At 42.7% G+C, this 15,659-nt stretch overlaps 1 protein-coding gene across 8 annotated transcripts in view; it reads left to right on the top strand.

Moving 5' to 3' along the window:
* Positions 1-15,659, top strand: part of RGS6 (regulator of G protein signaling 6) — a 626,178-nt gene that overhangs the window by 522,201 nt on the left and 88,318 nt on the right. For all 8 annotated transcript variants that reach the window (XR_004057311.1, XM_030930579.1, XM_030930576.1 and 5 more), the window contains 6 exons: positions 2,540-2,604; positions 6,783-6,859; positions 9,661-9,742; positions 11,381-11,455; positions 13,501-13,599; positions 15,019-15,080. Coding sequence is in view for 7 of the 8 variants with exons in the window: in XM_030930579.1 (XP_030786439.1) it covers positions 2,540-2,604; positions 6,783-6,859; positions 9,661-9,742; positions 11,381-11,455; positions 13,501-13,599; positions 15,019-15,080 (460 nt within the window). In the remaining variant the exon portion in view is untranslated. The remainder of the gene's footprint in view (positions 1-2,539; positions 2,605-6,782; positions 6,860-9,660; positions 9,743-11,380; positions 11,456-13,500; positions 13,600-15,018; positions 15,081-15,659) is intronic.

Below are 15,659 nucleotides of genomic sequence, written 5' to 3'. Positions count from 1 at the left end.
ATCTGTTCCTATTATACAATTTTTAAATATGTTCCACTTTTGTTTGGTGACACATGATGAACTTGAGATGGCAGTGGATTTATCTAAGTGAGATATGAGATATAGGTAAGGGTGCAATGCCAGATGTAAGGACAAGGAAATATAAATTTTTTGGTAAGAAATTAAATATCCAAGAGAAACCAGTATCGGAGCTTAAGACAGTTCCTCCAGATGCCCTCTTGTAGGGCTGACTGTTGTCACCAGTAGTCACTAGAGTTGGTTGGAAGTTAGAGCAAGCGCTGGTGAAGGCATTCTGGGATGCAGACAAGCCCCAGGAAGTTCTGTGCCAAGAACAGCCACATCCCACCTTCCTTGTTGTGGTGAAAAGATTTCTTGTGTGACTTTAGGCACAGGGACATTAGCTAGTAGCGTGTGATCCTGTGACTCGTGGCCATCAGGAGTGACCCCAGCTCTGCATTCCATGTATAATACCTCACTTCACAAGCCCCCTGCCCCATTCTGACGCAGCTGTCCCCTTTGGACATTTCTTGGGATGACTCTGCCTGCATAAAACCCATAGTCAAATCCAGGTTAGCCTTTTCTGAGTGTTACATTTGGCAAATGCAAAATACTGTCCAGGGCAGCATTGTCAAAGCAGCTGCCACCTCCACTGACCTGCACTGCTCAAAGGTAATCAAGACCTGGCCCAGTGGGGCAGATGACATGTCAAGCTTCCTGCCTGAGGTTGTCCCTAATTCTGCCAGGACTCCAAGAGACTGAAGGAGGTACTTTGTGATAGATCAGACACCCCTTTATCAGACCCAGTGAAGCACTATAGCTGCTTCGTTCATTGGAAAAGTTGGTAAGTAGAAAATCATTTTTAAAATGACATAGTACACCTTAAAGTACCTCATGGAAAGGTAAGATATACAAAGGAACACTCATCTGACAGCCTTGTGAGGTAGGACCACAGTGTTCTCTTTGATTATGAGCTGAATGATTTTAGTTTCTTAAATCAACCACACTCAAAATAAACTACCCTGTTTTGGTGTCTTTAAAGTGCATCAAGAATGTAAAGACATTTTTGTAGTCTTTTGTACATTGGCCCCTCCTAGATTTTTATTATTTTTCTTCCTTTTTCCAGTTATCTCACCTGTATCAAATTCACCAGCGACTGTCTTAGCTGACTCTCCTTCATTAAATTGTTCCAGATCATTCAACTGAGTTTTCATAGAAGCAACACTCTCTCTCTTTGCACATTAGTTTCATTGACACATGTAATATTTAGTGAACTTGTGTGATTAAAATAACAGATGTGCCTGACATAAGCACATTTGGGAACAACCACAACTGACTCTTATGAGCACACAATTTGCCAGAAGTGTGGGCATGCCAGAGGGTAGGCTGCTAGCTTCCAGGCTCCAAAATGTCATAGGTATCAGTAAATTTTTCAGAACAAATGAATGAAGTAGGTTGATCCAGCAGAGTTGACTAGAGATCTCTTAGTAAAGAGATCATGTTGTCCAACAACAAAATGATCACAGGTTCTCTCTGGCCCTCCCTCTTGATCATTCTGTTGTTCATTTATTTATGCCATTCATCTACTGGTTTCCCTGGATTGTTCCACTTGGCTCTGGAGAAGGAGGAAGACATTGAAGAAGGAAAGGTAGGGAGAAGTGATGATGAAGGCCGTGTTTGAGGAAGAAACAGGGAAACCATGGGCCAAGAACCTTTCCTTAGCCTGGGTTGAGAGACCTAAATTGTGTTCCCTTTCCATAGCCTTTTTACTGCACCTGGCAAGACAGGCTCTGGTGCTAGGGATGAAAGCTGAGCAGGACATAGCCTCTGCCCTTAAAGAGACTTTAGCCTAGAGCGGGGGACAGTCTAGTAAATACAGGATTTCAGTGAATGGAATTTAGTTCCATGGTCGAGGATGTGTAGATGCTATCTGAAACACCAACCTGGGTCTTGAAAGATTAGTAGGAGGTTGCCAGATAGACAGAGGGAAAGAGAGAAGTGAGAAAGACCTTCCACAAAAAGGACGCATATACAAAGGAATGAATCTAAAAGAGTTTGGTGGCCTCACAGTGCCTGCATGAGGGAGAAGAAGTTGATGAGATAAGCAGTGAGTGGATCATAAAGAACCGTATTTGCCACCCTAATGAACCCAGCCTTATTTCTGAGGCCATTGAGGATTCAAGGCAGAGCTTTTAGGCACAGGAGTAATGTGATCATGTTTGTGAAATATCACTCCAAGTGAAGGATGTTCAGGGTGAAGCAGAGTAAGGAGGAAGAAGGGGAGTTGTCAGGATTGGAATATGGAGGAGTCCTCATCTGATCATGACTACAAAAAGATTTCTAGAGGTCAGGGGTCATGATGTCCACTTAGAAAACATATTTTTCCCAGGACAGTGCTGGGCACACAGCAAGGGTGGGCGGGTGGGATGGTTGGCTGGCTGGATGGATGAATGGGTGAATGGATGGACACATGGATGGATGGGCTTATAATTCCATTGTGCTGCTGTTTTTGTACATGTTGTCATTTCTTTTCTTCCCTCAGCCATCTATCTCTGTAAGAGGACAATGCAGAATAAAGCGAGGCTGGAACTGGCAGATTATGAAGCAGTAAGTATGATTATTTTCCAGGATATGAGAAGAGATTAAAATCATATCTGTAGCTCCATCTAAGCTTATTTTTTTTCTTTTGTCCCCCTTTCATCCCTTTCAGACAGTGGAAAGGAAGGATCTATTTCTCCTCCTTTGTTCTCACCTCCTCTGACCATCACAATAAGATTGTATTTTTACATAAATAACTCTTAAAATTCAACAATAAAAAAATAAGCAGCTCAACTTAAAAATAGGCAAATGACTTAACAGATATTTTACTGAAGAGGGCACAAGGATGATAAATAAGCCCATGAAAAGATGGTCAATATTATTAGCCATTTAGGAAATGTAGATTAAATCCATGGTGAGATACCATTACATACCTATTAGAATGGCCAAAATAAAAAATACTGATGATACCAAGTGATGGTGAGGATGTCGAACAACTGAAACTCTCCTGCATTGCTAGTGGTAATGCAAAATGGTACAGCCACTCTAGAAAATAGTTTGGCAATTTCTTATAAAGTTGAACAAACACTTACCATATAACCAAGTAATCCCACTTCTATATACATACCCTAGAGAAATCAGAACTCATGTTCACACAAACACCTATAAACTAATGTTCACACAAGCTTAATCTGTGATAACCAAATGCTGAAAACAACCCAAATGCACTTTAACAGTTGAATGGTTAAGCTAACTGTGGTACATCCATACAATAGAATACTACTCTGCAGTAAAAAAGAATGAACTGTTGATACACACAACCACTTGAATGAATACCAAGGACATTATGTTGGGTGAAAGAAGCCAGTCGCAAGCCAGCCATTCCATTTATAGGACATTCTTGGAAAGATAACACTATCATAATGAAAAGCAGATCAATGATTGCTAGGGGTTATGGATGGGGTAGGGGATTTTTGGAAGGTGATGGAACTGTTCTGTATCCTGATTGTGGTGGTGGTTGTATGAATCTATACATGTGTTAAAACTTACAGAATTGTACAGAAGGAAAAAAGTCGAATTTACTACATAATAATATTTTAAATCAAAATTTTAAATTGCATCTTTATACCCACTCTCCTCTGCTTAGTAATAGAGGCAGAATCTAAGGGTAAAATTCAACTGAGAAAATAAGACAAGATGTATGTCACATGAGGTATCTACTTCCCAGCTTTCTTACCTTCCCCCTCTATCGTCCTTCATAAGATGGGACTTCTTGCAAAAATTAGAGGCCCCACCATCAAACTTGGGTCCATTCTGATTTGACAGAGCCCAGAAACCAAAGCACTTGAAAACTCATAGATCATTTACCTTTTTTTTCAACTTTTGGTTGCAAAATTTCTCCCCCAAACTGAACTTTATGTGGGTCACAGAGAATGGGAGAAATTGCCTGAACTTTCTTGTACCTTCCACTTCCCTCTCCCTATACGTCTTCCGAAGAATGTGCTGCTAAGTCATTCATTCCATGAATGACTGAAGGGCCAGCAGCTGTGGGAGGAGGGGCAATATTAAGGGCAGCAGAGAATCCTTCCCCGCATAGTCCAGCATTAACAGCAACTTCAGACCCACCCACCTCCAAAACCCCTCCTACTTTTACTGCCTCAGTCTTTCAAAACGAGTGTGAGGCCCCACTCTGCCAGGCCTTACCTCTCCTTGGTTCATGTTCCCAAGCCTACCAAGCCAGCTGGGCCATTGCTCCACTCTCTGCAGCACAAGTATGAATGTGCATGCCACTAGGGAGCAGGACCTGTGCATGGCCCTTCACCTCTTTGATCCCACTGGCATTGTGGACCTGTGAATGGGGTGCAGGGGGGCAGAAGAGGAAGAAGCAGTGCAGCAGTTTGTCCAGAGCCTCAGGACCTGGATGGAGTTTGCATTATCAGATGATCATATGTTGGAACATTATAATCTCCCCAGATAAACCTTGGCCTGTTTGTTCTGCGGCTCTGGACATGCTAGGAGCCTGGTTGTGCCCTTGTCTGCCCCAATGTCCAGCAGTCACATCACCCCTCCTTCAAAAGACTGCTGTTGTAGTCTTTGTGCACCCAGTGCAAGTAGCTTTGACATGATGACGTTACTTCCTTAACACAACCTTGAGGAAAGGCCCAGACTGTAGAAGCCTGGGGCCTCTCCCTCCTGTGTGTCTCTTCCCCATATTTTCAATGTTTTAGAAAAAGGTTCCATACAGAAATCAGACAGCATCAACTCCTGCTGTATTTGATTCAGTTTCTCTTATCTTGTCCCTTAATGTTCTGCTGTGGTATTTGTAAAGAATATGGCATTGAGGCCAGGTGTGGTGGCTCATGCCTGTAATCCCCAAGGTGGGCAGATCACAAGGTCAGGAGATCGAGACCATCCTGGCTAACATGCTGAAACCCGTCTCTACTAAAAATACAAAAAAATTAGCCAGGTATGGTGGCACACACCTGTAGTCCCTGCTACTCAGGAGGCTGAGGCAGGAGAATCCCTTGAACCTGGGAGGTGGAGGTTGTCAGCCAAGATCGCGCCACTGCACTGCAGCCTGGGCAACAGAGCAAGACTCTGTCTCAAAAAAAAAAAAAAAAAACACAAAGAATATGGCATTGAGATGTGCTCTCAGGTTGAAGTTCTGCACAAAAATGATTCAAAACCAGAACATTTTGCTTCCAAAATGCAATAATTTTTTATAAATTTTCTGATTACATATTCTTTTTATAAAAACAAAAATTCAAACAGCAAAGTAAGGAGAGAATACAACCCGTGAATTCCCCCCACCTAAGTTTTTTCTCTGCATACATTTTTTTCTTTACAAAACTTTATTAGAATCATACCATAAACATTATTGTGGCAGCTGCTTCTCTTTCCCCAGTCATTATACTGTAGGTATCTCGGGGTCCTTACCATGTCAGTAACTATAATCTACATTACTGTGTTTAATGGCTGCCTAGAATTCTATACTATGACTGTGTCACAATTGATTGACATTGAGGCATTACCAGTTTTGCTTCCTGTGAGCAGTGGAAGAGTCAAAAAGACAGTTTTTTAGAACTACTTGCACACCAAGCCTAGGTAATAACTGTGAGCTCATGTGTGGTACTCTCCAACTGAAGCTCCTTTTATATTAATAATCCATTAACGAGGGTAATCAATTAGTGTTGGCATGAGCTCTATGAAAATACATAGCATAATAGGGGCTCCAGCCTTGCATTCATCAGAATTAGGAGGATCATTAGGGTGCCTGTCAAACTCCCCTCCTCACCGTCCATCCTCTTGTTCTATTAGGTAACTCTACAGACTTAGAGAAAATGCTTTTATTTTTCTCTAATGCGAACCCTTAATGACTTTTCTTTTCTTTCTGTTTTTGGCTTTTTCTTTCATGAACATCACAAACGTAGACACTCTCTTTGGGCCCTTTTTTTTGGTGGGGGGGACGGAGTTTCACTCTTGTTGCCCAGGCTGCAGTGCAGTGGCCGGATCTCGGCTCACTGCAACCTCTCCGCCTCCCAGGTTCAAGCGATTCTCCTCTCTCAGTCTCCCAAGTAGCTAGGATTACAGGCACCTGCCACTATGCCCAGCTAATTTTTGTAATTTTAGTAGAGACGGGGTTTCACCCTGTTGACCAGGCTGGTCTTGAACTCCTGACCTCAGGTGATCCATCTGCCTCGGCCTTCCAAAGTGCTGGGATTACAGGTGTGAGCCACTGCACCCAGCCTCGGCCACTTTTGAATCCTGACATTAGAAAAAGCATGAAAGTCAGGTCCCCTTGGTTCTCCTTTCCTGTGACCTTCCCAGCTCCCCACTGGAAGACGAGTCCTGAGAAATCCAGCCTTGGTTTTGTGTCTAGAGATACCAACAGGTGGCAAAGACTCGTTAATTCCCCAATAGCCACAGACAATTTTCCCTATTTTCAGCAACCTTTGAAACAAGTGCTGTGTGAGTTGCATTCTTGTAAAACACATAAGAAGAGAGGAATCAGGTGAACCACAGAGACTTCACACTTAATGGGTGTGTAAATGAATATTAATAGTTCAGCTCTGTACATCAGGGTCTGGTGCAAAGTCAAATTGGATACATGTCCAGGGGATGTAAAGCAGGTCTTGCTGTTCTGTTGGAAGTAACCAGAATGGATGGCTGCCTTATCATAAGCATAGGTGTCGATGTGCTAATTTACGATGATTAATGCCTTCTTGTTGATTTTCATTTCTCATTAGGAAAACCTAGCAAGACTCCAGAGGGCCTTTGCAAGGAAGTGGGAATTCATCTTTATGCAAGCAGAAGCACAAGTAAAGTAGGTGAACTTAATAGAGACCGTTTCAGAGAGGAAAAGACTCTGGAATTTGGAAATGGTGTGAAGGTGGGATTGTCAAAGTGAAGTTTCCAGATGGCGTTGGTATTTCTAATCTGGCATGAGGGCAACTGAGTAGAAATTAAGGTCAGGATGGATAAGTTTCACCTTCATAACCGACGTTACTGTAAAACAATTTCAGAAATGTGTGTTTCCGCCGACAAGGGAGATCCTCCCAAAGGTAGAACTCTGGTTATAAGAAGGTGTATCTATTTCCCCAAGAGATTTCCAGTTATTTTCTGTGCTCAAAGGCTGAAACCCCGTTTTACCTGTTGGACTGGAGATTTTGTCTTCATAGGAAAACAGGTTGGAGTTTCAGGAAGAACAACAAGTAGCCCCTGTCTTCTTCTCCCTGACAGGGGAGGAGTTAGAACCAATAGAAAAATAAGGCACAGAAGTCAGACAGTTGGAGCCCAAAATATCAGATTATTACATTAATTAAAAAACAAGAGTAAGGCCGGGCACAGTGGCTTATGCCTGTAACCCCAGCACTTTGGGAAGCTGAGGCAGGCGGATCACCTGAGGTCAGGAGATGGAGACCAGCCTGACCAACATGGTGAAACCCCGTCTCTACTAAAAATACAAAATTAGCTAGGCATGGTGGTACATCCCTGTAATCCCAGCTACTCAGGAGGCTGAGACAGGAGAATTGCTTGAACCCGGGAGTTGGAGGTTGTAGTGACCTGAGATTATGCCATTGCATTCCAGCCTGGGCAACCAAAGCAAAACTCCATCTCAAAACAAAACAAAACAAAAACAAAAAAACAAGATTTTAAGGCATGACATTGGATATGTGGCCACAGGTGCAAATTAAACCTGCCCTTCCTAGACAAAGGTGTGTATCTATAGGCCTCCTCTCTCCAGCGTCTCCACCCCACCCCACTAGGGCAGAGGTGACCCCTGTACGTTTTCTGCATGCAGAGAGCAGCTATCCTGAGCACAGGCTGACCTAGACGGGGGCCCAGAAAGGGAGAGTCTGAACTTTCTCAGTTTCTTCTTTCAAGTCTACCAATTAGTTAAGTCATTTCTCCTCCCCAAAGGACAAGAGATGAAAGGAAAAAAATAGTTGGAAGGGTTTTTCCCAGAATTTTTTCTCCTGGGTACATAGTGGACATTTCTTCCTCTCTAAGGAAACATGAGGAATGGGTACTCTGCGTTCCCTACCCCACAAACATGGTTGTCAACCAGATCCATTTAATTCTGGGAAACAGAATGATTGGATCTGGATCTCCCCTGTCCTTCCCAGGGATGATGTCTAGGTTAGCCAGGATGGTTAACAGGAGAAGTAGGACAGGAGCAGGAAAGGGATGCTGAGCTGGGAGACTAGGACTATGTTTCCTCTGGGTACCACTTGCATGTGAGCAGCCGCTAAGTCTTCAGAGCAACCCTCTCACATTCCTGAGTGGTGTTGCAGCCCATGGCCTGGAGCCGGGTCTCAGGCTGTGTGGGTGTAGACTCATCACAGCTATCGTCACAGTTGGAAGTGACCTGAGGCCATCTGGTCTAGTGGCCCGTACACTGCTGTTGTTGTGACCCTCCCCCGACAGTCTCTGCCTTTCTCCTGTCCATGATGCCAGCCACCTCCCAACCACCCAGCAGCCCCTGGGGTAGATGGGTACCAGGCATTGGGTGCCCCCGAAGAGGTGAAGGTGGGAGAGTAGGTGAGATGGAGGCTGAGATTCAACTGGACTAAGGCAGAATTGCACTTGTGTACTCAGAAGCCACTGGAAAGCAAAGAAGAATGCTAATTCTTTCAGAATGAAACAACATCACAAGTTATAAACAGAGGGGAAATTGTTACTTCATAAATATATGGTATTTCTCGATTAACCTTTTTTGATTAACTCTGTGATTACATTATAATTGTGGGCCACCTAAGTACACAGTAATTATCACAAAAATCACAGGGTGATTATGGGTTTATTTCAGTCCAATAAACTAAAGGGTCCCCAAGAGAGCCGAGAACCAGGAGTTACACGGCAATTAATCTGAGTTGCTTTTTACTTGAAGAGATAAAATGAAGTAATACATGCTTTTTTTAAAAAAAAAAAAAGAAGAAGAAGAAGAAAGAAAAAGAAAAAACCTCTTATCTGTGCTACAGATCAGAACAATAAGTCTTTGTCACCTGCAATTTCCCTCTTGCAATTTGTGCCTCCCCCAGCTGAGGCAGGGATATTTGCCTCCTGGATCTTGTCTCATGCGAGGGCCATTATTCTGCCTTTAGAAAGCCAGATGGTGTAAGTGACTTATAAAACACATAATTGCAGCATTTTAAAGACATTTCTTTCTACTGATTCTAAATCTAAAGCAAACTTTCAAATTTGAACATGGAACACTGGTGAGACGGTAGTTATATTCCGTCTTATAATTTGATATGCAGTATCCTTTTTGATGAGGGAGCATATCAATGGATAATTCGGTTTTTAATAATCCAAATCTTAATACTTCAGATGAACAGCTGCATTCTTATTCTTCCTTTAGGCCACCATGTTCATTACACATATATGGCAATCTGTAATCTAGCCTAAAACAAGTTCTCTTACCATGTGTGGAATTTTGGGGGTTTTCAGGGAGGGGAATTATACACCCCTATTTCACAGCTTTGCAGAGAGCAGGCACCATGCAGGTACCAATGGTCTTGTGTTCACTTAGCTCCTAGAAACAGGAACAAATGCCGGAGCAAGTGTCAGCAGAGAAAACAGAATACAGAGCCTCTTATTTCCTTCCTCTCTTTACTCTTTCAGGATTGACCGGAAAAAGGACAAGACAGAAAGGAAAATTTTGGATAGTCAAGAACGAGCCTTTTGGGATGTCCACAGGCCTGTGGTGAGAAAGCTCTACTCAGTTCTCTAGATTTTTTTTCTTAATTTTTCATTTTTATCTCTATAGGGAAAAGACCGTCTTTAGCCACCAGGTGTCTCATTCTTAAGAAAATCGCTGAGCTTTGTGGAACTGGTTTTGCCATTCATTTGTATAATCTCAGTAAATTTCCTGGAATATATGTAAGTTCCACCTTTTAAAAAATTATTCATTCATGAAAATATGGAATTGCAAAAAGAGGAGCTATGGGAATTCCACCAAAAGACCTTGGGTCCCAAAGGCTTACATTCCCCAAATTAACAATTTCCATTTCCACTGCTATTCAACTCTAAATCTTAAACTATTCTCTGTCGAATACAGTTAATTCTTGTTATCCATGGCAGCTATGTTCTATAAAGTCTTTGCAAACACTGAACTAGCGTACATTGAAGCATCACTCCCTTGGGAACTACCAAGCTAGGTCCCTGTGAGCCTGTGGCCACAACATTTTTATCAGCTGATCAATACATAACCTTTTAAATGTGTTTCTGTGTAAAGACACCTTATGCAATATATATCATTGATGCATTAACATTAAACTCATGGCCAACAGCACTATTGTTCATGTCTGCACAAAGCTTCGCTAACACGTTTATTTCCTCCTGAGGCACATCAGACTCTTGCTTGGGAATGGTGGACAGCACTTCAGCACTGTCCTTGGGGCCATCTTAAATAGCAAAATCACCGACAAAAAGCACAAAAATGCAGAGAAGTTGCCACTAAATTAGCCCTAAATAGACGGGCCTGAAACAAAAAGGCAGGACATCACCTTGTTCAATTTCAGTGGGAAACGCGCACGTCAGTCTACTCAAGGTGCAACCACTGATGAGGGGCGGATCATGAGGTCAGGAGATGGAGACCATCCTGGCAAACACAGTGAAACCCCGTCTCTACTAAAAATACAAAAGAAAAATTAGCTGGGCGTGGTGGCGGGCGCCTGTAGTCCCAGCTTCTCGGGAGGCTGAGGCAGGAGAATGACATGAACCTGGGAGGCGGCGGAGCTTGCAGTGAACTGAGATTGCGCTACTGCACTCCAGCCTGGGTGACAGAGCGAGACTCTGTCTCAAAAAAAAAAAAAAAAAAAAAAAGAAATTGAAGTAGGCAAATTCACAAATGCAAAAATATGTAAATAATGAGGTTTGACTGTATTTCTGATTTCACATTATTAAAACAAATCTTGCATTTTCCTTATGGAAATGGAACTAAAAAGAATAAACTATTGTTCTTCTTAACATTTAATTAAAAGCAAAAAATAAATAAATAGCTACTCATCCTGATATCATGGAGTCTTTTTCAAATGGTTAAATATGTTAAAAAAAATTTTTTAAAGGGCTGTACCTGATGCAATCTTGCCACTTGAATAGCTAATTTGCTCTTAAAAACTGTGCACTATACCCTCTACATATCATCCTTAGATTATGAGGTAAGCTTTTCTAGATCATATGAGAACTCCACAGAGGAACACATATTATGGCAAAACGGAAAAAAATCATGCGTTGTCTGTAATGGAAAAAGATAAAGATTGATCCTGTTGGTGTGACATGGGCTAAATTGGAAGTGTAATTTTCACGTAGTAATTTATATGATGTGTTTTTTTTCTCTCAGCCAGGCTGTGTGAACACAACAGAAATGGACATCCGAAAATGTCGACGTTTGAAGAATCCACAAAAGGTTAAAAAGGTTCGCTAGTTTAGCTGAGTTAAAAATTCCTGATGTGAATAGCCCTTCCAGTTCTAGTACTATTCAAATAGTAATTTGCTGCTTGTAATTCCACCACCTTTTGTCTTTTGAAACCGTAACCGTTTCACAAATATTGATTGAGCAGCTGATGCATGCTTGGCGCTGTGCTCGTGCTAGGATACAGTGGCGGGTCCTCACAGAGCCCAAAGCATGGCAGGGAGTAAAACAAGCCAACAGGCAACAGGGCCATGAATGCTGTGTTAGGAGATGTACAAAACAGTTGAGGAGCCCAGGAGGGGCAGCTAAGCCAGACCTGGAGGAGACGGGGGTAAGGGGCTTCCCAAGGACATCCTGAAAGAGGGTCAGGTGTTCTGAAGGGTTAAGTTCTAGTTGTCTCTGGGGAGGTGGTAGGGAAGGCAGGAAACAAAAGGAACAAGAAGTGGCAAAGCTCACAGGTGAAAGCAAGCTTTGTACTTAGAGGCAAATGAAAGTCTCTTTTATGTTTTATTTTATTTTATTTTTTGATAGAGCTGGATCACCCAAACTCAAATCACCATCTTGCCCAACTGTGAATGACACAGTGGTCTCTTGTGTTTCACTTTACTGAAAGGAGTAGTGACCACAGCATATCTGAGGGTACCATGCTCAGACTCCCCCATGATTTGTATATCCCACTCTCTCCACAGCACCAGGGACAATATTGCAGGAGAGCATGACCAGACTCCATAATATTAATTTCCAAAGAGTGGGCCGGGTGCATTGGCTCACACCTGTAATCTCAACACTTTGGGAGGCTGAGGCGGGTGGATCACCTGAGGTTGGGAGTTCAAGACCAGCTTGACCAACCTAGAGAAACCCCATCTCTACTAAAAATACAAAATTAGTTGGGCACGGTGATGCATACCTGTAATTCTAGCTTCTTGGGAGGCTGAGGCAGAAGAATCGCTTGAACCCGGGAGGCAGAGGTTGCAGTGAGCCAAGGTCATGCCATTGCATTCCAGCCTGGGTGACAAGAGCGAGAATCCATCTCAAAAAAAAAAAAAAAAAAAAAAATCCAAAGAATGGAGATACGTCCCCAAACATTTATATTTCTTGTGATGATCAATTAGCTCTCTTTCATGTATGTATTAAAAAACTAAAAAAAACACACACACACACTAGACATGGCGTATGTATATAAACTTCTTTAATCTACTTACATATTTTGTTCTTCACTGAGATAATAATACCCACTGTATTGTATTTTAAAATGTTATTCCTAAAATGTCCTCATTTCGTCTTCAAGAGCCCCATAATTCTAACATTACAGAATTTCATGGAGTCTCATCCACCTTATCTGAGCCCTTTTTCATTTTGATGATTTTGACTACACATTGCTTACCCTCAGGGTTTCATTTCTTTCCTATTGCGTAGATTGTGTTTAGTCTGTCCATAATACCAGGAACAGCTTTAAACGTAGCTATAGCTACAGACATGTGGAGAAACTGAGGCCAGAAAACTGTTTAACTTGAAAGGGAAACCCTGAAAGGCTGCCATCCCAGTTTTGTACCAGATGGGCATCTGCTGACCAACAGGAATGTAGAGGGCATCTTTTGTGCATACTCTTCGGCAGTGATTCTTGAACTTTCTTTATTCAGAATCTTTTGGGGCATTTGATAAAAATGCACATTTCCAAACCCACCCACAAAGATTCTGATGCAGTAAGTCCAGGGGGTAAGGGGATACTCAGCAACATGTCTTTTCCAAGCACAACCAGGTGATTCTTTGTAGATGGTCTATGGACCATATCTGGAGAAACACTGAGATACAAGGAGGCTATTTTCAGCCCAGTAAAAGGCAGGATGTGGGTTATAGTGGGACCCCAAAGATGAGATGACATGCCTTAAGAGGCAGCATTCTCATCATTGAAGAAATAAAAGCAGAGACCAATCTCGTATTGTCATGAGGGGATTCAGGAAATTGGATGAGTCATTGAACTAGCTGACCCCTAAACCACCCTCCGACTCTGCAGGTGGATGACGCTCTGTGCTTGCTTCTTCTCCTAGTCCGTGTATGGCGTGACTGAAGAGTCCCAGGCACAGAGCCCAGTGCATGTACTCAGCCAACCAATCAGGAAAACAACAAAAGAGGACATCCGGAAACAGGTGAATGAATTGACGGCTCGCATTCCCAGGAGGAGACGGGGCCAGTTTAAAAACCCTTTCAAATGTTCACCTCTGAAGATTGAGCAAGCTTTGAGTTCCTGGAAACCACAGTGGAACCCAGCTGTGGGTGATTGAACCTTTAAGTGCTATGTGTGAACAAGCCACGGAAGCTTGAGAGAGAATTCTCTACCCAGTTCCTCCAGCAGTTATTAGAAAAGGGTGTAAATGAGTCATCCCGGGCCTTGGGGTAACTGCTGTAGTGGGGTTTCCCACAGTCTGCTGTGGGAGCTAGAGGAAGGAGGGGGCTCATGTCACCCAGTCCTTATAATTGGAATGCACTTCCAGACTAAACCAGCTCAGGATGGTGTACTTTATTGCTGTGATTTGAAAGGAAAGCTTAAGAATAAATAAAGCCCTACTCCCAATGCCTTTTCAGCATTACTTGGTTGAATGTTATTTTCTTTCATGTTGAGGAGCCCAGGTCAACAGACAATGGCTAATTATATTACTTCCTTCTGATATTTACTGGTAACAAAGCAACCTACTGTTTATATTATGTCTTGCTGGTTTCTAGAGGGCAAAACCCAAAGGAGTAAACTTTTAGGTGCTTGCCCATGACAAATTTATTTTCTGATGGGTAAGAGGTAATGGATTTATGAAAAAAAGCTATTTGGCCAGGCTCAGTGGCTCATGCCTGTAATCCCAACACTTTGTGAGGCCGAGGCAGGTGGATCATCTGAGGTAAGGAGTTCGAGACCAGGCTGACCAATATGATGAAACCCCATCTCTGCTAAAAATACAAAAAAGTTAGCCGGGCATGGTGGCATGTGACTGTAGTCCCAGCTACTCAGGAGGCCAAGACAGGAGAATCACTTGAGCCTGGGAGGCAGAGGTTGCAGTGAGCCGAGATCATGCCACTGCACTCCAGCCTGGGCAACAGATTGAGACTATCTCAAAAAAAAAAAAAGAAAAAGAAAAAAAAAAAAGAAAAAAAGCTCTTTGATGATTCCAGTCAAGCATGCCAAGGACATGGGTGTGACATGCATGTGAAAGGTGGGCAGAGGAGGGGTCGCTGGGGATTATTCAAAACAGGTATTTATGGTGCACATTTCACCTGTCCGTGCCGTTGCTAAGTTTTGTAGAATATATATTGCCTTTAAGTTTTGGAAAGCAAGACTTAAATCACACCACAGTAGAGGAGGAAAGGAGACACAGGCTAAATTGTAGAATGTGAGTCTTGTATGATAGGGATGTCCAGAGGCACAAGTAAGTTGCTGGAGGGCAGAGCTGAGGGAGTTGGAGATGTCTGGCCAGAGGAGCTATTTGGATCTTGGTGGAAATGCAGGATTTGGGTTTGTGGAGCGAGGGGCAAAAATAATTGTAGTTTGGTCTTAATGTCTGTGTTCTCTATTTTCCCAGATAACATTTTTGAACACACAGATCGACAGACATTGTTTGAAAATGTCCAAAGTGGCTGAAAGGTATGTTTTCCTTCAATAATATTACTGCTTTCTTCTAATTTAACAGGGAAGAAATGTTACAGGGTTGTGGTTAATAAATGTGTTCAACGCCAAGAGTGAGACTGCAGTTATTCCTTAGACTGGGGTGCAAAAAAAACCCACAGGCTCCATGTGAGTATAACTAAGATAACAGAACTCCCTTGAGTGATGTCAAGAAATGTTCCATTGCTAAGTCTTTACAGGGGGTGGCCACGGGACCTTGTCAATCAAGGAAGAATGTCCTTTAAAGCTACATAATGCACCTTTGCCTTCAGCCTCTTGATTAATTCAAATGGAAATTGCTCCCTTTTCAGCTATAAAATGCCCAGATTCACTTTATAGGGGAAAAGAAATTATGTGTGTCCTTTGAGGCGCTGGCCGCATAGACAGGAGGGGACTGGATCATCGGGAAGAGTTCCGCCTCCACACGCCATCAACCACTGAACTGCATCGAATCAGCTGTAAAGAAAATATTTGGCCCCTCCAGCCTGGCTTCCACAGCGATGTGTGTGCTTCAGTCTGCACCAGTAGCTGGTTCCACTCTGTTAACTCGTGGGAGAC

The sequence above is a fragment of the Rhinopithecus roxellana genome, chromosome 5 (genome assembly GCF_007565055.1).
Source record: "Rhinopithecus roxellana isolate Shanxi Qingling chromosome 5, ASM756505v1, whole genome shotgun sequence".
Classification (NCBI taxonomy): domain Eukaryota; kingdom Metazoa; phylum Chordata; class Mammalia; order Primates; family Cercopithecidae; genus Rhinopithecus; species Rhinopithecus roxellana.
The sequence above is the reverse complement of the archived record's forward strand: the minus strand, read 5'-3'. Positions and strand labels throughout refer to the sequence as shown.